Genomic DNA, 23643 nt, shown 5'->3' on the forward strand with positions numbered 1-23643 from the left:
ATAAATGTAATATAAATGCAATCGGACTTGCAGTTTTTAACAAGAAGTCGAAAATATCACTTTTTATCAAACATTACAAAAATATTCACCAAAACAAGAATTAAAGATATCATTACAAAATGAACAAATCTGAGAGAGGTCCACATGTAGTATCGATATATGTAATATCAAAGCAATTGGACTTGCGGTTTTTAACCAGAAGTAGAAAATATCACTTTTTACCAAAAATGACAAAAATATTCACCAAAATTAGAGAATTAAAGATATCATTACAAAATAAACAAATCTGAGAGAGGTCCACATGTAGTACCTATAAATGTAAAATAAATGCAATCGGACTTGCGGTTTTTAACCAGAAGTCGAAAATATCACTCTTTACCAAAAATGACAAAAATATTCACCAAAATTAGAGAATTAAAGACATCATTACAAAATGAACAAATCTGAGAGAGGTCCACATGTAGTACCTATATATGTATTATCAAAGCAATTGCACTTGCGGTTTTTAACAAGAAGTCGAAAATATCACTTTTTACCAAAAATGACAAAAATATTCACCAAAATTAGAGAATTAATGATATCATTACAAAATGAACAAATCTGAGAGAGGTCCACATGTAGTACCTATATATGTAATATCAAAGCAATTGGACTTGCGGTTTTTAACCAGAAGTCGAAAATATCACTTTTTACCAAAAATGACAAAAATATTCACCAAAATTAGAGAATTAAAGACATCATTACAAAATGAACAAATCTGAGAGAGGTCCACATGTAGTACCTATATATGTATTATCAAAGCAATTGCACTTGCAGTTTTTAACAAGAAGTCGAAAATATTACTTTTTACCAAAAATGACAAAAATATTCACCAAAATTAGAGAATTAAAGATATCATTACAAAATGAACAAATCTGAGAGAGGTCCACATGTAGTACCTATATATGTATTATCAAAGCAATTGCACTTGCGGTTTTTAACAAGAAGTCGAAAATATTACTTTTTACCAAAAATGACAAAAATATTCACCAAAATTAGAGAATTAAAGATATCATTACAAAATGAACAAATCTGAAAGAGGTCCACATATAGTACCTATATATGTAATATCAAAACAATTGGATTTGCTGTTTTTAACAAGAAGTCGAAAATATCACTTTTTACCAAAAATTACATTACAAAAATATTCACCAAAATTAGAGAATTGAAGAGAATTGAAGATAAGAGAGGTATACACCAAGTATCAAAGCATTCAGGCTTGTAGTTTCAAGAAGAAGTCGAAATAGTAAAACATTGACACGGACGACGACGGACGACGACGACGACGACGGACAATCACTCATATGATAAGCTCCGCTTGACAAAGTCGACAGCGGAGCTAAAAACATGATAAAATCACAACAAATTATAATGCCATATGATGCTATTATTCAATGAAAAATAAATTAAAAACATGCAGTACATAAAATTATATATCATTATGAACTATAAATAGCATAATATTTAGTGCAATATTGGTAATCTTGTTACAAGACAGCTGGAAGATTCCAAATGACTAGAGACTGAACTAAAATCTAGTAATGTGATATGCTATCACTGCATGAAACTCCTTAATATGATCCCTTTTAAAATAGTAGAAGATAATGTACACATAATTGCATGTTAAAAACCAGCATGAAACATCAGATAATGCTGTAATATATAGATGTATTGAGGAATTCAAATATTTAGATAAATGACATGCAACCAATGATAACATGCTAGTTGCGTTTTAAAATATTTTGTACATATTTGTACATGTACCATATTTGTGTTATTACAAACACATCTTTAATTGAAATACACATAAACCAGCAAATGCATTTATTGTAAGCAAAATTTGATTAATTAAATATAATTTATAATTTATAAAGTATATATATATACATATATTCATTTACATAATAAGTGAATGCGCTACTAATAGAGAAAATACAGTATATGACAGTGCTAAACCAATTATTTTCAATTTGTTGAAGTTCACCAAGAAATAAGTGTTACATTTATGGGGAAGGTAAAAGGTTTATATTTCATTTTTGGCAATATTGAAGTTTTTGAATGAAGTCAATTTTTGTTATCTTTCGCAAAACAAATTAACATTCATGAATTTATAAAAATTTTTATTAAAAGGTTCAGCCAATGAAGAAGTTGTGTTCATTTGGTCCAAAATTAACAGAGAAATTATGGAAAATACTTAAAATGTGCAAATGTTGTAACAAATATTTAGTGGAAAAAATTATGAGATTGAACAACTTGGTTAGGCAAACAAAATATGTTGGTGTGCAAGTCATTTTTCTGTGCAAGTAAATTTTCTGTTAATAAAATATGCACTCTGAAATTATTACCATAGTCCATAAAAAATTTCTTGTTTTTATGTAACCTGGCAAGGGGGTCTAGGGCTATATCAAATATGTTTTGACAGACATTGAGAATTTGTGAAAACCTTACTGTAAATTAAAAATGACTTACGTTGATTTTAGAATTGTTGGATTGCATGAGACCAAATCAGTTCTTGATCCAACATCTTTGCGATAATTGTAAACACCTGGCAAATTAAGTCTGCAAATAAAAAAAAGATAAATTGTAAACAAATATTTAATCTTGATACAATGGTATAAGAGACTAAAAATGCTAGAGTTGTATTTTGACTTTGTATGATCCACAAAACCTTTCACTAATCCCTGTGAGCATCGTAATGAATCCTGAACATGAATTTATGTTTGATTTGGCATTAAACATGTACCACAACTTTCAGTGGTCCAATATTTTAAGATTGCCCCTTACGGAAATACAAGGCTTCTGGCACATACTTGTGGCAAGCACAACTTAATGTGGCAAGGTTGCCACAAAGTTTGCGGCATGTATGCCACAAATTCTTGTAAAGATTGCAACTGCCAGAATCCAGCTTGTGGCACAGTTGCCAGAAAACTGCTTGTGGCAAGGAAATATAGGTAGGCACATCACACCCCCCACCCCCCCACCCCCACACACTACCACCACGCACAAAACCCCACCAACACAAACACAAAATCAAACAATGGATTTATTCTGAGTGAAGCAACAAATTTTAATTGCCTTGCTAAACTAGTCGTGATTTACAGGATTTGCAAAGTGCAAAATATTATTTTTGATAGTAAAGTCTAATAATAATTTTGAAAAATAAATAGATGTCATTTTTAAACATAAAGTATATAATAACAGAACTGTGTAACTTCACAAAATGTGAGAGGTCCACTCAGTGAATACATATGACACGTCCCCACTCTGTGACATAAACCTGCACGGTGTTGTTCCGTTCGGACATTCAAGATGCTGAGACCATGGGAAACATAATGACTGGTATGATGTTTCGGTAAAAAAAATATTTCAATCTACGACCTATAGATGGACTCCATGATTTTGGCACGTACGTAAAATTGAAAAAAAACTCTATACAGAACGTGGCAAGCGGAGATATACGTTGTTTTTTGATTGTTTTTCTTTAATTTCTGTTCTGTAATCTTGTTTTTTTATAATACAATATAATGTTCTTACATTGACAAGAAAAAAAAAATGCATACTTTTGTTTTCACATGAAAAGTTGCACCAGCTTTTAAAACATCAAATTACCGACGTTTTACAATTATCTGGGAGAGCAGCGATAATTCCCTGCCACAAAAGTAGGTGATTAAATTTAAAACCAAGTTGATAAAGATCATCCAAGGTTTTAAATTTAGCACATAATTTCCTTATTGATAAAACCACACCAATTCATTTTATGACAACATTTTGAATTTTCTAATTTTTGTGAATAATTTTGTCACTTTTCACATTTTCTTGAAAACAGCTTAACTGAATAGTTTATTAATGTAAGTGCATTCCTTGGGTTTACCACCATAATATTTTGCAACAGTGTCTTCAGTCTGCTTCTTAGTTTGGATCAAAGTATGCAGCAGAGCTATAACAGCCGACAGGCTGCATGCTTGTACAATATTGGGCTAGTACATTTTTCATTCCATTCATTCAATTTCTGACAATATATTTTTTATATTCAGTATAAGTTTGTAATTTGTAAGTCAAATGTGATGTGTAATAAAGAAAGATTTTAAATACATATTCAATGTTGACGTCACACAACCTTTATTTACTTACGGCTAAGATATACATACACTTATGCCCACTTTATAAATGTCCACTTTTGCCGCTTAGTTGCCACAAAATTATGTTTACTCTGTGTTGTGGCAATGTTGACACAAATAACTTAGTAGATGCTAGAATGATTGCTGCTACTGGCAATGATTGGCAACTAGTTGTCAGAATGTTCTGATAATCGAATATGCTTGCGCTATGCTTGCCACAAGCGTGCGAACTAGTTGCCACAAAAAAAAAACAGTTTGGTAAGGGGCCACACCAACTGATTTTATTCTTCATGGTGATCACAATAATTTGTGGGAGGTGTTTTGTACATAATAAACAGTGCATTGCAATGTACTTTAAACACCATTGAATGATCAGAATATCAATACATTACTGTAAGTATTACTCAACACTAATACGCCATAGTAAAAACAGATGGCAACACAATCATTACTCAGAAACACAATGGTTTTACATGTGAGTTGATGCCACTTAACTGCATTTGCGTACCATTGTTAACTGTTTATTAAAAAGTTAAACTTATTTCAAAGTAGGTACTGACAGTAGTATAGTAAATTGTTAAACTTAATATTAAGGAGTAAAACATGGCAAAGAGGTTATGATGATGTTTACTTACCTGACTACAAAGTCTGAGTCATCAATTTGTTGGCCACACATACTTCCAAGTAAGATACCACTGCTACCAACGACACTACATTTCTTCAATGTTTTATTAACAAAGGGCATTTCCTGGAGAAAATAAAATATACAAATAACAAGCCATGCATGGCACAGTCCCTGTTAGTTATCAAATTTAAGATATATAGTTTTGTTTATAGTAATATAGCTGGAATATAACCATGTCAGGAATATGATTTTTTAACATTAAAATGATTGACATTTTTATCTGATCGTCAAACAAGTACTTGTCCATATTGAAAGATATTGCTCTGGAACAGCATTCAAAATCAGCCATTTTGAATATACATGTATGTATATATATAACATGATGTATAATGAATATGTAAAATTTGAATATAATGAGTCAAAGCATTTAAGAGATATGGCTCTAGAACCCCAATCATTAAAGCAAAATGGCCGTCAGTCAGCCATTTTGAATCCAATCTGAAAAATAAAATGACGTGCATCAGGAACCCGTCTAATGTATGTACCAAGTTTGAACGAAATCCATCCATAAATGCCAGAAATGCTTGATATATAATGATTTTTTAGCACAAAAATGACCACCATTCGGACATTTTGAATAGGATCGTCAAACCAATATATCTGTTTATCTATGACATGATGTATAATGATTATTTAAAATTTGAATATAATCAGTGAAAGCAAGTCAGAGATATGGCACGAGAGCCACATTCATTAAAACAAAATGGCCGCCAGTCAGCCATTTTGAATCTTATCTGAAAAACAAAGTTATTTGCATCAAGGTCCCATAACGTCTAATGTATATACCAAGTTTGAACAAAATCCATCTGTAAACAGCCGAGAAATGCTTGATTTTTAGGATTTTTTAACACAAAAATGGCCGCTATTCGGCCTTCTTGAATCAGATAGTGCAACAAAATGATGTGCATCAAGGTCCTATAATGTCTAATGTATATACCAAATTTGAACAAAATCCATCTGTAAACAGCCACGAAATGCTTGATTTTGATGATTTTTAGCACAAAAATGGCCGCCATTCGGCCATCTTGAATCAGATCGTGAAACAAATTGATGTGCATATGTATAATATCATGTATGATGTATGTATGAAGTTTGATTGTGATTGGTCCAGGCATTTCTAAGATACAGGTCCGGACGCACGCACAGACGCATGCACGCACAGACACACAGAGGTCAAAACATAAGTCCCCATTTTCGGACTGCGTCTGAACGGGGACTAATAATGTTTTCTGAAAGCTGGAGTTGAGTTATAATAAGGAACATCTAAATAACACTTAACATTTTGAAGCACAGACTCCCAAAAGCACATTCATACACGTTATGTTTCTGCGCATCTAGTACTGTAAAATACTTTATTTTAGCTGGAATTTATTTTCGCTAAAAAGACTTTTTGGGTATTTTGTATGGAATTCATTTTTACTGATTTTTGAAGCGTTGAAGGTAATATATAAGAATTAATATATATGCTGGATTTTATTTTTACACTGAATCACCCATTCAGTATTTTACAGTAGCTTGTACACACTTACCTTTGGTAAAATATTGTGTACTTGTGATGTAATAAGTAATCTTTTTCTTGGTTCTCCTTCATACTGCAATGTCGAATTCTGTTTAACATTTTGCTTTGTAGTTAAAAAGAGTTCTCGTGTATGGCATGATTCTTCCAATTGTGTTCTACAGAAGAGAACATCACATGATAAAAAAAAAAAAATATGTATATTATAACGTATTTTGTTACTGTTTTGTTTTTATTACTGTTACATGTATGTCTTCAAAATTTACATAGTTTTGAAGAAAGACATTAACAGTCCAAGGTAATAAGTATAATTTTAAAAATAAAACTGATTAAAAAGTGATGTTTTATGATACATATGTATGTATGTATGTTTAAAATTTGAAAGTAAAAAACCCAGGCAAGTTAGACATTAATTGACTCTAAAATTTTTACCATTAAAATGGCTACCAGTCGGCCATCTTGAATTAGACAAATTATGTATCGATATATTCACATAAGCAACATGGTGTATTTTATGGGTATAAAGTATAAACACCCAACCTTCAATTTTATGAACGACCAAAATGTTCGACCATATGCAACACAATTGCACATATTAATGATTTACAAGTGGTATGTTCATCATGTACTTACCTTAGTTCATCTGCGGCTGTTGCATTAAAACTCCACTTCTTGTCAAACCATGGAAATCCTAAATTGCTATCGCTTTTAACAGTTGGTGCTGTCTGATTTTGAACTAATGTAATATCTTTACATTTCTCGCCTAAGATATCTCCAGCAGCGGAACAGATAGATGTATCATTACTCAATTCGCCTTTACTCACTTCTTTCAAAACTGCATTAGTCCTATTAGTCAATTCAGCTGTGTATATTTTTGTTTCATTACTTTTGTTGTTATTTGTGTTGCTAAGGTAACTCTCAACGGTGTCATCTTCATCGACTAAATCATCCTCGTTATCATCTCCATGTTCTATCTCCTCAATAACTTTGGTAGCAACGATATTACTATTTTTCTCATTTGCAATATAATCTGATTTCGTAAAAGTTAAAGTGTCTTGAATTTGAATTTTACTTCGACTCAGGGAAATATGTGTCTCGTCCTGATGTGAGGTTAAAAGAAGACCTTTACCGCTGAAAATTTTAACAAAGATGACAATGTTTACTAGAAGCACGAGTGACAAAATAAGTTTTCCAAAATTCCGCAAGCACCTTAAGAACTGTTTTATTGGCATCTGAAAAGTAGGAAAAAAATTAATGTTAATATGGGAATGCCAGGGTGTACATAAAGTCAGTATGGTGATCACATCAAGTAGAAATACCAGTTATGTCATATCCTGGATATAAATTTTTCAAGTCAATGAATCTATAGGTCTACCAATCCCTGTCTGAACACATTCTTTGACAATACAATTAACATACATGTGCATGTATGAGTTTTTAATCCTTCCACCACCAGTCTTTCTTGCTCAATTTTTTTGACACTTTTTTTATATTCTTCAATATTTCTGGAAATAAACTCTGATATTGGAGCCAACAGACAAAATTTTCAATTTCCACTCACAAAATTTTGCCATTTTTGTCTCAATCTTCTAAAGGAAAGTGTAGACTATAAACGGGACTGTTTTGTGAATTTGAGATGAAAAGAGGGAACTGGTGGTGAAATAATTGGTAGCTGAGAAGATATACTTTAGCAAATAATTAACTGACATCACAATGTATACACATAAAATAAATATATATACAGTATTCTATTTTGCCTATATGTATATAATAAATTTACATAAATGTCCATACATTTGTGCACAGCAGAATTTTATATTGTGTGCAAAATAATATTTGTATACACGTCATGTTATATACATGTATATGTTCAGTAGCAATTCATACAAAAAAGTACTAAAGTACTGTTTTTAGAAACTACAACTTTTAAATCTCTCAAATCTGACAAAAAATAAAACAAGAAATGTATTCACCTATCATTTTCTATGGCACTATACTAGCACAGTTTAAGCTTGCATAATGTACAATAACTGTATACTGGTATATGTATAGTATCAAAGAAATTGGACTTGTGGTTTTTAACAAGAAGTGAAAAATTATACTTTTTACCAAAAATGACAAAAATATTCATTAAAATTAGAGAATTAAAAATATCATCATGAAATGAACAATTCTAGAAGAGGTCTGTCAAAGGTAGATACATAAAGATTCAAATCAATCAGACTTGTAGTTTTCGGGAAGAAGTCGAAAAAGTAAACAGTTGATGTGTACGATGGACAATCACTCATATGATAAGCTCCGCTTGACAGTCGACAGTGAAACTAAAAACAGAATTTAACTGTCTGTAAAAATGTATATTGATGCCTTTGGATGTGATAGAATCAATTTGATATTTGTTAAATGTCCAATTTTATCATATCACACTTTCATTAATTTACGTACTGCAAATAGCAATATTAATAATAATAAACTTAATAAACTACTAAAAAAACTGAAGTTGTAACTGAATCGCAGACAACCATGTGGCCACCGTTTGACCATTGTGAGTTTATCTGCAAAAAAAATTGATGTGCATCAAGGTCCCATAGTTGTAAATGTACCACGTATAATATCATTTTGATTTGTATCATGGAATAATTACATATGCATATGTGTGACACGATGACTATGTGTGTGTCATATTTTAATATGACCATTTGTCTTGTATGTTCTTAGGATATTGGACAAATGATCTTAGCTGCCTGGAACACACAACTAGTTTTTTTTTAATTGTGCACATTTACAGAGGTTTAGTTTAATATTTATTTTTACTTTTTAAAATATTCCTAGCATAACTAATTTCATTACATTGGCAAGAGGGAGCTGATCAATTCAATGTTTTGTTTTGTTTTGTTTTTAATAAATATTTTTGAGTCAGGCAACATTTCCGGACATTGAAGTCACTGCTGTCTCTCCTGACAAATTAATATTAGTCTTAATTTCTAATTACAAATGCACATGTGCAAACCAGTATCCCAAACCTAATATGCAGGTTTTGAAGGCAGGGAAGATTGTACTTGGATTTATACTGCTGAGTAAATAGTCGGACCTGGAAATTGTATTGAAAAAGGTTAGCAATGGAGGTAATTGATGGTTACCCATGGTTGACCATGGTTACTCAAGCCATAACCACAGTTTACTATGGTCATCATGGTCATTGACCATGACAGTTCATGGCTGGCAATAAAATACCAAGCAGTCCATGCTATGCGTTCACCTTGGCTTCATACTAACAAACATATGGCCTTCACTTCACAGGCTTCAATATATTAAACACATGTTGACCATAAAAAACTACAAATTAATTTTATCTTCACTTAATTTTTATTTCCAAAATAATATTGGTGAAAATCATTTGTTTGACTTTCTTTAAATGTGTGGAAGATCTCATCCCCTGCTCCACATCACTCACATTTTGGTCAACCTCTACCAGTACATGAAGGAGTGTGGGAAAACCTTACAGTCCCCATCTAATACAAACAAGACATTATCTAGGCCAGTGTCATGTCAAGCAAATATGTTCTACTGAAGATGATTCATTGAAGCCCTATGACAAACAGATGATTTCCAGACTATTTGGAGGAGGATAATAATATCATAGCAAGAGAATTTTTGTAAAGAGAAGGTCAAATGGGACTCTTGTATAAACAAATTTAAGTACCAATTTTTTGAGTACAAGGTTATACCCCATTAAAATCAGTACCTTGGAGGATCTACCAAGTTTAATGTATATATTAAGAGAAATTCTATACCACCCATCCTGTTTTTGATAAGTTGTACTGGTCTTTATAACAAGCATTTATATAGCCATGTTTAGAAACATAAGCATAATGCAATGGTGGTGTAAAGTCAAACCTGTGTATAAAGACCACCTGTCTATAGCGACCACTTTTAGGCAGTACAAAGATGGTGAGCATATATTCGAACACACACTGCGATGATTTGAACACACTGTGTGCAGTAATTTGAACACACTGTGCAGTAATTTGAACACACTCTGCAGTGATTTGAACACACTCTGCAGTGATTTGAACACACTCTGCCGTGATTTGAACACACTCTGCAGTGATTTGAACATACAGTACTGTGTGGTGATTTGAACTCACTGTGCAGTAATTTGAACACACCATAATTTTACACATTTTAGTTTATTTAATACCAAATAAACATGATAATTCCCCATAATATGATATTCAAGATGATATTCAAAGAATTTATATTGACATTTCATCAAGATTTAATTGTCTCAAAAGCACTAACATTTTTTTCTCATTACAAGTGTAAGCATGAAAACAACCAGGACTAGACTACAGTAGATGATAATACTGCAGATAGTTCTATGTTCAGTCAATAAATATTTTACTACACACTCAACTGAAGAAACCTGAGTGCATGTATTCAACATTATATCATCAATGAATGTCATTAGTTCAAGTTGACTACTGTAAAATACTTTATTTTTACTTGGATTTTATCTATTTTTACTGAAGGGATGATTCAGTGAAAATTAAATCAAGCAAATATATATATTTTACACTCAGCACCCAAAAAGTTTTTTTTTCTGCAAACATTCATTCCTGTGTTTTACAGTAGTAGTAGCCAGAGAAAGAAAGACAATTTTGGTCAACTTGTTTTCTAAAAAAAACATAGTTGAACTATGGTTACCTTGCCTTTTGTTATATAATATTATTCCCTTTATCATAGTTTGTTTCAATATAAAAATGCATTGTCATAATAAATTTTGAATTTGGGTCGGACCAACACCGAGACAAATATGAACTGCCTTATTATATTCATTGTGTGACTACTGTATTATTTGAAAAGTAAAAAAACATCCTCTATGAATAGCTATCATGTTGCAAGCTCTGCCTTGTATGCAAATCAACTTAAATAGTTAGTTTTTTTCTCAATTTTTGCATGATATTTTCATACAGGACATCTGTCCTCCATACTCAGGGAAGACTTTATATTGATGAATAAGGTGACCAAATTTTGATAAAGTTTGGAATTGAATTAGTAAAGTTATTGTGCACACAATATTACAATTATTAACAATGACGACAATAGTGACGACGACAACGGCGGATAGACAAGACATTTTCCCCTTAATATACCTTTCCCTTCCATCTTTGATGGTACGGGCAAGGTAAAAACTATTGATGTACACATTTTAGACTGAGGAGTGAGATGGCATGAATACAGCTACAATCAGTAAGAGTGACATTATTATATTTTTAATTGAAGGAGCCAAAATAAAACGCTGTCTAGACATGACACACACTGGACTCAATGTAAGTCAGAGTCAACATAGTATTCTGTGATTATTATAAATATGGTTGATTACTCCATATGCAAGAAACCACACTAGTGGGTCACCTGGTATTAAAAAACATGCCCACCAGAAATCCTTATTGATATAGTAACCAAACCAAACTGTCCAGCTGAATTGATTTTTACTGTATGTACAAACACGTATATATATATATATACATTGCACACACACACACTGAATAGGATATGTTGCCTTGACAATCATCTAATAGAAGAATCTTATTTTTCCAATAAGATTCACAATTACAATGTTTTATATTCCAAAATATACCAAAAAGTGAAGAAATGGAGCAAATGCAATAATTTATTAAATACTATGCATACTTTTCTGATTCCAAAAATAAATTACCATACTTGACTAATTATACACCCCCACCCCCACCCACATGGTTATACACAACAGTAAAAGTAAATACTGTAAAATGACTAATTTTCACTGGGTTTAAATTTCACTGATTTACCATTTCAGGCATATTCAGTTGTTTTTAAATTCACAGTTTTGTCATTTATATAATTTGTTCTATGCTAAATTTTACATATTCACTGGGTTTTAATTTAGCGCATTTTCCAGCCAGCGAAATAAGCTAAATTAAAACCCAGTGAATAATTAACCATTTTACAGTAAATGAACAAAATAATTTGTGTGAGTGTGGCTTTTAATTTGCATAACAATAAATTAACTTATTTGCATAAAAAAAGCTTAAGTTGTGGGACACATTTACTATTCTTCCTTACTTTAGTAATACTTGCATTTGAGCAATTAACTCCTAGGTTTTCATCAGTTTTCACTTTTAGACAATCAATTTATTTGAGGAGAGATATCTGCTTACACTGACTGAGTCTATGGAAATGTGACACCAGGACACACATTCTTGAAATGTAAGTAACTCTGTCATCCCAAGGTTATGGACACATAACCTATTGGAGTTATAACCAATCAACAGAATATTACTATTTTATAGCATTTGGCTTCACTACTAAAACCATATTAAATAATTCCATTTAATACAATAGTTACAAGGATTTCTAAGATGAGGTTATGTAACTGATGCGATTTGTGACGAAAATAATATCATAAAGTCATGTGAATTATGAGAAATAAATCCAATCATGACGTTCTGTGTGACACTATTGACATATGTATGTGTGGTTGCTTTACTGCACCTCTGTTTGCATGGTGCTTCTGGTGGAGCAAATACAATAAAACTTCTAAAGACACATGTAGTGCGTATACTTCCTATTTAGCTGCACTCTAAATTTAATCTGAAAAGTTATGAATTCTTCCAAATTTAGTAGAAATAAATAATTACTGAACAGACCTGGGTTATCTGGTTGCTTAGCTACCAACTTCTAGATGGGATGGGGGATGGGGGGTGAATCAACACTTAACCACTAAGTGGGAATATGCACTTTTAGACAGACACTTCTAGTATACCAGCTTCAGTTTTGTCTTTCAGATATTCATGTTAACTTTGAAAGATTACAATATGTTCATATAAGAAGGAAAAAACACTTTTTTTTCATTTATACACCAATACAAAGTCAGCCATATTTGAATTCATAGCATTTTGCCCTCTGTATGTACTTTTGTAAGATCTTTCTGTCAGTGACGAAATACCTATGTCTGCTCAATTTTAGGAAAACTGAGGCAAGCAAATTAATGAATGACAATAATCACTTCTTTTCATTGTGATTACACTTACATGTAATAGCCGCACAACATGTCTGTGGAACTAAAAACTGGTCTATTTGCAATAGTATAAATAGTAATAAAGACTGGATTTGGTATTCTGCACAATCAGAAACCCCTACATACTATACAGGTTGTGGTAAATAGAAAAACAATTCCAAGCAACAATAAGGTATCCCACAATGCACTAGAAAGCAATTCCAAGCAACAATAAGGTATTCTACAATACACTAGAAAAACAATTCCAAGCAACAATAAGGTATTCTACAATACACTAGAAAAACAATTCCAAGCAACAATAAGGTATTCTACAATACACTAGAAAAACAATTCCAAGCAACAATAAGGTATTCTACAATACACTAGAAAAACAATTCCAAGCAACAATAAGGTATTCTACAATACACTAGAAAAACAATTCCAAGCAACAATAAGGTATTCTACAATACACTAGAAAAACAATTCCAAGCAACAATAAGGTATTCTACAATACACTAGAAAAACAATTCCAAGCAACAATAAGGTATTCTACAATACACTAGAAAAACAATTCCAAGCAACAATAAGGTATTCTACAATACACTAGAAAACAATTCCAAGTAACAATAAGGTATTCTACAATACACTAGAAAAACAATTCCAAGCAAGAATAAGGTATTCTACAATACACTAGAAAAACAATTCCAAGCAACAATAAGGTATTCTACAATACACTAGAAAAACAATTCCAAGCAACAATAAGGTATTCTACAATACACTAGAAAAACAATTCCAAGTAACAATAAGGTATTCTACAATACACTAGAAAAACAATTCCAAGCAAGAATAAGGTATTCTACAATACACTAGAAAAACAATTCCAAGCAACAATAAGGTATTCTACAATACACTAGAAAAACAATTCCAAGTAACAATAAGGTATTCTACAATACACTAGAAAAACAATTCCAAGCAACAATAAGGTATTCTACAATACACTAGAAAAACAATTCCAAGCAACAATAAGGTATTCTACAATACACTAGAAAAACAATTCCAAGTAACAATAAGGTATTCTACAATACACTAGAAAAACAATTCCAAGCAACAATAAGGTATTCTACAATACACTAGAAAAACAATTCCAAGTAACAATAAGGTATTCTACAATACACTAGAAAAACAATTCCAAGCAACAATAAGGTATTCTACAATACACTAGAAAAACAATTCCAAGCAACAATAAGGTATTCTACAATACACTAGAAAAACAATTCCAAGTAACAATAAGGTATTCTACAATACACTAGAAAAACAATTCCAAGCAACAATAAGGTATTCTACAATACACTAGAAAAACAATTCCAAGCAACAATAAGGTATCCCACAATGCACTAGAAAACAATTCCAAGCAACAATAAGGTATTCTACAATACACTAGAAAAACAATTCCAAGCAATAATAAGGTATTCTACAATACACTAGAAAAATAATTCCAAGCAACAATAAGGTATTCTACAATACACTAGAAAAACAATTCCAAGCAACAATAAGATATTCTACAATACACTAGAAAAACAATTCCAAGCAACAATAAGGTATTCTACAATACACTAGAAAAACAATTCCAAGCAACAATAAGGTATTCTACAATACACTAGAAAAACAATTCCTAGCAACAATAAGGTATTCCATAATACACTAGAAAATAATTCCAAGCAACAATAAGGTATTCTACAATACACTAGAAAAACAATTCCAAGCAACAATAAGGTATTCTACAATACACTAGAAAAACAATTCCAAGCAACAATAAGGTATTCTACAATACACTAGAAAAACAATTCCAAGCAACAATAAGGTATTCTACAATACACTAGAAAAACAATTCCAAGCAACAATAAGGTATTCTACAATACACTAGAAAAACAATTCCAAGTAACAATAAGGTATTCTACAATACACTAGAAAAACAATTCCAAGCAACAATAAGGTATTCTACAATACACTAGAAAAACAATTCCAAGCAACAATAATGTATTCTACAATACACTAGAAAAACAATTCCAAGCAACAATAAGGTATTCTACAATACACTAGAAAAACAATTCCAAGTAACAATAAGGTATTCTACAATACACTAGAAAAACAATTCCAAGTAACAATAAGGTATTCTACAATACACTAGAAAAACAATTCCAAGCAAGAATAAGGTATTCTACAATACACTAGAAAAACAATTCCAAGCAACAATAAGGTATTCTACAATACACTAGAAAAACAATTCCAAGTAACAATAAGGTATTCTACAATACACTAGAAAAACAATTCCAAGCAACAATAAGGTATTCTACAATACACTAGAAAAACAATTCCAAGCAACAATAAGGTATTCTACAATACACTAGAAAAACAATTCCAAGTAACAATAAGGTATTCTACAATACACTAGAAAAACAATTCCAAGCAACAATAAGGTATTCTACAATACACTAGAAAAACAATTCCAAGCAACAATAAGGTATTCTACAATACACTAGAAAAACAATTCCAAGCAACAATAAGGTATCCCACAATGCACTAGAAAACAATTCCAAGCAACAATAAGGTATTCTACAATACACTAGAAAAACAATTCCAAGCAATAATAAGGTATTCTACAATACACTAGAAAAATAATTCCAAGCAACAATAAGGTATTCTACAATACACTAGAAAAACAATTCCAAGCAACAATAAGATATTCTACAATACACTAGAAAAACAATTCCAAGCAACAATAAGGTATTCTACAATACACTAGAAAAACAATTCCAAGCAACAATAAGGTATTCTACAATACACTAGAAAAACAATTCCTAGCAACAATAAGGTATTCCACAATACACTAGAAAATAATTCCAAGCAACAATAAGGTATTCTACAATACACTAGAAAAACAATTCCAAGCAACAATAAGGTATTCTACAATACACTAGAAAAACATTTCCAAGCAACAATAAGGTATTCTACAATACACTAGAAAAACATTTCCAAGCAACAATAAGGTATTCTACAATACACTAGAAAAACAATTCCAAGCAACAATAAGGTATTCTACAATACACTAGAAAAACAATTCTAAGCAACAATAAGGTATTCTACAATACACTAGAAAACAATTCCAAGCAACAATAAGTTATTCTACAATACACTAGAAAAATAACTCCAAGCAACAATAAGGTATCCCACAATGCACTAGAAAACAATTCCAAGCAACAATAAGGTATTCTACAATACACTAGAAAAACAATTCCAAGTAACAATAAGTTATTCTACAATACACTAGAAAAAACAATTCCAAGCAACAATAAGGTATTCTACAATACACTAGAAAAACAATTCCAAGCAACAATAAGTTATTCTACAATACACTAGAAAAACAATTCCAAGCAACAATAAGGTATTCCACAATATTCTAGAAAAGAATTCCAAGCAACAATAATGTATTCTACAATACACTAGAAAAGTAATTCCAAGCAACAATAATGTATTCTACAATACTGTATTTGTTCTATTAGAAGGTAATTTTCATATAAAAGTAGTTTACAAAACAAATGGAGATGTACTTCTAATAAAATCAATACGGTAAAATCAAGCATATCTATGAAGTGGTTCTAAAGTATGGATAACTATTTCCTGTATATGTATATCATTTGTTATCTAAGCTTCAACATAATCTTATCAAACATTATATTATAGTTAAATTAAAATGTATAATGGTCAGACTTCAGTTTCACTATTTTTGATGTGTGAAAGTGTTTGTCAATTAATGGAGCAAGAAAGGCTAGAAAAAAGAATAGTTATTTTGTTTCATACATGTAGCACACAAAATGAAGAAAGTTATGAAAATGGAACTTTTTAGATCTTGATGATTTTAGAAAATCTAAACAAAATCCCAAATTCACAATTTATCAATGGTTACGTAAATAAAGAACTAATTTCCCTGGACAAAACTAATCAAAATTCAACAGAGTCTGATTTCTGAAGGCTGATTTTGGATAGTTTTCAGATAATCAGTGATTTAAACCTTGAACCTAAAACATTACAATGTGAAGGTAAACAAATCAATGTGTGTCTCATCAAAACAAATTTGCTGCTTGGAACAAAAATGATACTATCAACACTGTTCCAAGAATATTAACAAGTGTAATAAATAAGTGTATTGTATGTAACGGTCAAGATACTTAAATTTTGTATTTACAGCTAGGGTATGTTTGTAATTATTATTAGAGCCAAAATGTTGATGACAATTCTGTAAATTTTCTCTGTAAATATAGTGAGTAGAATTTGACATCATTTACTGGTGATGTAAGGCAAGCCCATGGGACTACATTGTTGCAGGTGATAAGAAATTGAAAAGTAAGTGAACAGGTTAATATGGACTCCATGTGACATCATATGTGTCTACTGGACTCATTACTATGACAGATGGTGGATGATGACTTAACACATAACATATGCTAATTACTATACAAGACCAGTTTATCAAATTGTTTAAAGACATGCATCACAAAATCTTTGACCCCAGAAATGTATTGTCTAAAAAAGAATTGAGATTTCAAAACGTCTGCGTTTTATCACATCCAACAGCTAAACGAATAAGCAACTTTTTGCTGCACATTTATTTGGTATATATAGCAGCATCAACATAGCTGTGTACATGTATAGCTTCATTGTTCTAGAGTACGTTATCACTGGAAAACATTAAATATATATATATATATATATATATAGGAGACAAACTAACGTGGACAAACAATCTGACTAGAAATATTCACACCATTTTAAATAAAAAAAGCCATGCATGGCACAGTCCCCGTTAGTTATCAAATTTAAGATATATAGTTTTTTTTATAGTAATATAGCTGGAATATAAACATGTCAGGAATATGATTATGATGATTGTTTGACCATTAAAATGATTGATATTTGTATCTGATCGTCAAACGAGTATTGAGAGATATTGCTTTGGAACAGCATTTATAATTAAAACAAAATCAGCCATTTTGAATACATGTATAATGAATATATGAAATTCGAACATAATCAGTCAAAGCCTGTCAGAGATATGGCACTAGAAGCCCATTCATTAAAACAAATTGGCCACTAGTCAGCTATTCTGAATCTGATCTGAAAAATAAAATGATGTGCATCAGGAACCCGTAATGTCTAATGTATGTACCAAGACTGAACAAAAGCCATCCAGAAATGCCAGAAATGCGAGATATTTGATGAATGGCCACCATTCGGCCATTCTTAATAGGATCATCAAACCAATATATCTATGACACGGTGTATAATCAATATTTAAAATTTGAACATAATCAGTCAAAGCTAGTCAGAGATATGGCAATAAAACCACATTCATTTAAACAAAATGGACACCAGTCGGCCATTTTGAATCTTATCTGAAAAACAAAATGATGTGCATCAAGGTCCTATAATGTTCAGCATATATACCAAGTTTGAACAAAATCCATCAGTAAACAGCCCAAAAATGCTTGATTTTGATGATTTTTTAGCACAAAAATGGCCACCATTTGGCCATCTTGAATCAGATCATGAAACAAATTGATGTGCATATGTATAATATCATGTATGATGTATGTGTGTAGTTTGATTGGTACAGGCATTTCTAAGATACAGGTTCGAACGCACGCATGCATGCATGCATGCACGCACGGACACACGAACACACAAAACATAAGTCTTAGTGTTCGGACTGCATAACTAACCATTAGTAAAAATATTGCCAAATTTGAATGAAACCGACCAAGGTACATCTGAGAAACTATTGATGAAACCAATATGTCCATATGAATAGCTATAATTTTATGTTTTGTCTTTTTACCAACTTTCAACAAAATCGGTTGATGTATATCTGAGAAAAGGTTAACGGACTCATAAATAAAGAAAACATGGCTGCTTATCAGCCATTTTGAATCAAATAACAAAACAAACTGCCATCATGTGTGCTGTTAATACCAAGTTTGTTCTAAAAAAAAGTTTTCAGAATGTACATGAGTTATCATTGCATTCAAAACAGCTGAATGATATACTAGTAAAAACACCTGAGACAGTTTTTTCACTCACTTATCATATCACAATTCTAGACTATGTTTAATTCCGCTATTTTTGCTGATAAAGAAATTCTCTAAATTTTCATATGAACTTTTGTTTAATGAGATACATGTAAATTGTGATTCTCAAAGTAAGCACAGCTCTGAATTTTCAAAATAATTATATACAAATTTGATATTTAATATGCACAAAATTACCACAATATCAAATTTCATTGAAATCTGTTGAATGGCTCTTGAGGTATCACTATGGAACAGCTGTCAATTGGCAAATTATTATGCAAATTAATTAATTAATAAACAAAGATTTCAAAAAACTACTGGTAAGCAGGTTGGTACATTATCTCAGAGCATATACATATACTAACTTGTTGAACAGGTACACATATAAAAGCTTCACACATTTGGACAAGTTAACCACAAAGACTCATATAGTGTGCTTTGAACACAGAAGCCAATTAGTGAGCCCCTGTTATAAAAGCCAAGCAAATAAATTTCCAAATATTTTATATAAAAACAAATTCCCTATACATTGATAACACTATTTATTGTAAAGTGGCTTCCTGCTTAGAGACACTGGAATCACAGGATACATAAGTAATTGTTTATGTTGTTAACACCTATTAATCTGTCCTTGGTTTCCCATTATAAGTAAACTCACTTTGCTTACAACAACCTACTGTTTCACAGATGCTGAACTCCAACAAGCAACATGCAGAGTTAAACATATATGTACCATGAAAAAATAAATCTAGCATTAATTTAACAGAGAATGACCAAATATTGAAGTAACCTTGTTTTTCAAAACAACCTTGAATTCATCTATGATAATGCTGAATGTGAGTTGGTTGCGTTACAGTGCATATATATGTATGTATATCTGTATACAGTTTTTGGACTATTAATCCAATTTATCTGATCAGAAAAAATGATGTACTTGAACTCTGTGCGATCATTCCGACAAATTTAAAAAAAAGATTGAATGTTACGAGAAATCAAGTTGTCGAAATTTTGTAGTTTAGGGATTATGAAAGAAAACCGGCTAAACACGTAATAGTACATGTCTTGGAAACGTGTATTCTCGGCGTGAGTCCCCTTCTCCCATCCCCGTAAAACTATTAAAGTGCGGGCTGTTTCGTTACAGTCTCAGACACGTCATTGCCAATTTCTACATGGAATTCTCATGAGAAAGCTCAGCTCCATAAACGCTAAGCGACCTAAACCTTGCCTGGCTAATTTCAATCACGCCATGAATGCCTGTTCCTTACGCGGGGGGTTCCTTTACTAGTAAGATCATCATGGTGGTGGTCCATGGTTGAGATGTCGCCGGTCAAGACGCTTATTCCGGGTGCTTACCGAACACGCCAACACGTTTGTACACGGTTTTACAGTAGCTTTCAACTTACCATTGTGAGGAATTAAGTTCCACTTTCCCGTACAGTTCTTTCCAGCTAAAATGGTCGCTGGCGTTATACCGATCCCTGTCAGCCTCTCCAGTGGAACCAAGAACTGAATATTACGTTCAATTATAAGACCGCATACAAGTTATAAATGCACGACGATTTGCGAAATAAATGTCTACTCATGAAAACACACACTGAGCACTGACACGACGATCAACAAACCATGCTCCCTGAGGCTTTGACGAGTCATCTGTTGCTGTATATTCTCACTAGATGGAAAGCTCTTCTCCACACAATGCTAGAGCGAAAAGTAAACTTTATTGACGCGGATAGTTTATACACGTCAGATATACTTCAGCTGTTCGGATATCTTCTAATTAGATGTAGGGGTGGATGGCGATATCATCTTCTCTGTACATTCTTTCCAATAGAATGTTTTATGAACTAGCATCAATCATCATTAACTTTTATAATTTGAAATTTTAAAAATAGCAACAATCATCATCTCATGTCCATTACAGATAGTAATGTTGTTCGCTTCGATGCACTCATAAACACAACCGATCCCCTATAACATAAAATGGTTTAGTCTAATCTAGAAACCAACCCGCGAGCCTCGCGTCGATCACTTTACCACACTGCTTTCTGGTGATGTGTGCTCTGACTTGCGTTTATATAGAAAGTGTTTACTACGTAATACTAGTATTGTCGTGTGAGAAAGTATTTATAGGTAGAATGTGAGTTGACATACCCACTCGGGAAAATCTCTACTCATAATTCAACCAGGGGTTAGAGAAATATCTGGCTTGCAGCGGTTGCAGGGATGCAGCTTCTAGATGGTCTCTTCATTTCTCCTCCCATTCAGTGAAACTCCTTAAATATGTAAACATGTGTATCACGTATACACGTATTACATGGCATAGCCTTCACTGACCTTGAGTAATATAATTTTAATACAATATACATTATTTCCATTTAAATGAAATATATCGTATGGTACTTGTTCAGCCGATTGTCCCGGAGATATCGCAATTATTTAACAATTATTTTGACTCATTTTAAAGATTCAATCCCCAAACGGCCTAATATTCTGGATGACATTACCAGGAATTATATACGGAAATGTGCGGAAGAGTTGACCATCCTATTAACGTTAATTTTAGAACAAATCTTTGCAGTTGAGTGTTTTCCTTCTGTTTTTAAGAAATCAAATTTTATACCTTTTTTTTAACTCAGGTGATAGAAACAATGTATATATTCATCGGTGTACAGTCACCAGATGAAGCCAAGAACCTTCTATCATGGAGCTAGAAAGCTCCATGCTTCTATAGACCCAAACGCCGCGGAACCACGGCTAATTAAGTTATTGTCTGAAGAAACACTTACGTCACTGATGGAAATAAAAAAAATCCAGAATCAATGCCGATTTCACAATTTTTATTCACGTGGTATGAGGTCAGCAGGCGTGATCACATGTCAAAAAGTGGAAATGAAAATTAATTTTGAAATATTATTTGTTTGAAGAATACCGGGGTGCTCTATGTATTCAATTTTAAACACATAACATGTTTTGCCCGTTGAGATAATATGAGCTGGTACATTATATATTTTGAATTTATTAATTTGTGTTTAGCAGTCAAACCATGAGATAAAATATTTATTTTTTGTATTTTGTTTAACTTTAAGTCAAACAAACGGTAAAACTAACAAAATAACTACCATGTAAGAACTGAGCTACTTATGTAATTCAATAATTGGCTCAATAAATAGTAAAGAGATCGATTGCTACAAAGTTGAGATGACGGAACAGACATTGGTGTACGAGTACAATCGACTAGTATTAGATATAGATGTAAATAATTTCTTAGCAATCAAGGCACATACGATTCGATATATAAACAGTCAACTGTTACAGTGTCTATATCTATATCCTTCAAAAGAGTCGTGAAGCTGTGAACACCATTTTTTGCATCTCAGTTCGGACCAGAATTGTTTTAACCTGGTGACTCCCTGTCAATATGAATATGATAAAGTTTTCGTTTACACGTAACTTATTGTTTCTCAATACATGTATATACATGTAGTTGCGGCAAGTTTTAAAACTTCTTTTTATATTTAATAGCAGCTAACTAACGAGTTAACATATTTCCAAAGACGGGTTCTACAAAGTCGCGTTGGCACCCAGCAATGGTCAGAATGGCGGAGACAGCGTACATGCCAATTAAGTTTGGAATTTGTAACTGCAGCAGACGAAATGCGGCAGCTACATTGTAACGTTTTATATTTTGGGGGATCGCCCAATAATGGTACAACAGTTTTGATTGACAAAAAAGCCTACTTCTACATAAATGTATGCAAGGTTATATGTAATTTCCGAAGACAACTAAACTTGACGACATAAGCCCAAATTGTGATAATTGCACAAGGGATTCCTTGTTCGATAATCGATATGCGGACTATATTACACACTCAATATTCGATGTGAAACATTTCCTATCGATATTAGTCTGAGAACCACCAGACTTCTGAGTTGTTTCCTGTAATGTAAGTCCTTCGTTTTTGAAATAAAAAAGGGTGGCCATTTCACTCACGTTACCATTGATAACATCGAACATTAAGTACTTCCTGGTTGCATCCTGCTATACTGTCTATGGTTGCATTGAACAGAAATCATAATAGCAGCATGTGACGGGATTTATTGTAGTGAAGGCAGTCAATAAC

The 23643-nt window shown here is 32.0% G+C and overlaps 1 protein-coding gene across 1 annotated transcript in view; it reads right to left on the reverse strand.

The window, feature by feature from the left end:
- The window catches only part of LOC100369631 (alpha-N-acetylneuraminide alpha-2,8-sialyltransferase-like), a 30906-nt gene extending 9690 nt beyond the window's left edge, over positions 1-21216 (reverse strand). Inside the window, exons 1-5 of the mRNA XM_078011690.2 lie at positions 20926-21216; positions 6992-7590; positions 6372-6516; positions 4793-4905; positions 2509-2598 (exon numbers count right to left, since the gene is read on the reverse strand). Of these exons, the coding sequence (XP_077867816.1) occupies positions 2509-2598; positions 4793-4905; positions 6372-6516; positions 6992-7590; positions 20926-20928 (950 nt within the window). The 5' untranslated portion in view covers positions 20929-21216. The remainder of the gene's footprint in view (positions 1-2508; positions 2599-4792; positions 4906-6371; positions 6517-6991; positions 7591-20925) is intronic.
- Positions 21217-23643: the final 2427 nt, after the last annotated feature.

The sequence above is a fragment of the Saccoglossus kowalevskii genome, chromosome 1, assembly GCF_978046115.1.
Source record: "Saccoglossus kowalevskii chromosome 1, keSacKowa6.1, whole genome shotgun sequence".
Lineage (NCBI taxonomy): Eukaryota > Metazoa > Hemichordata > Enteropneusta > Harrimaniidae > Saccoglossus > Saccoglossus kowalevskii.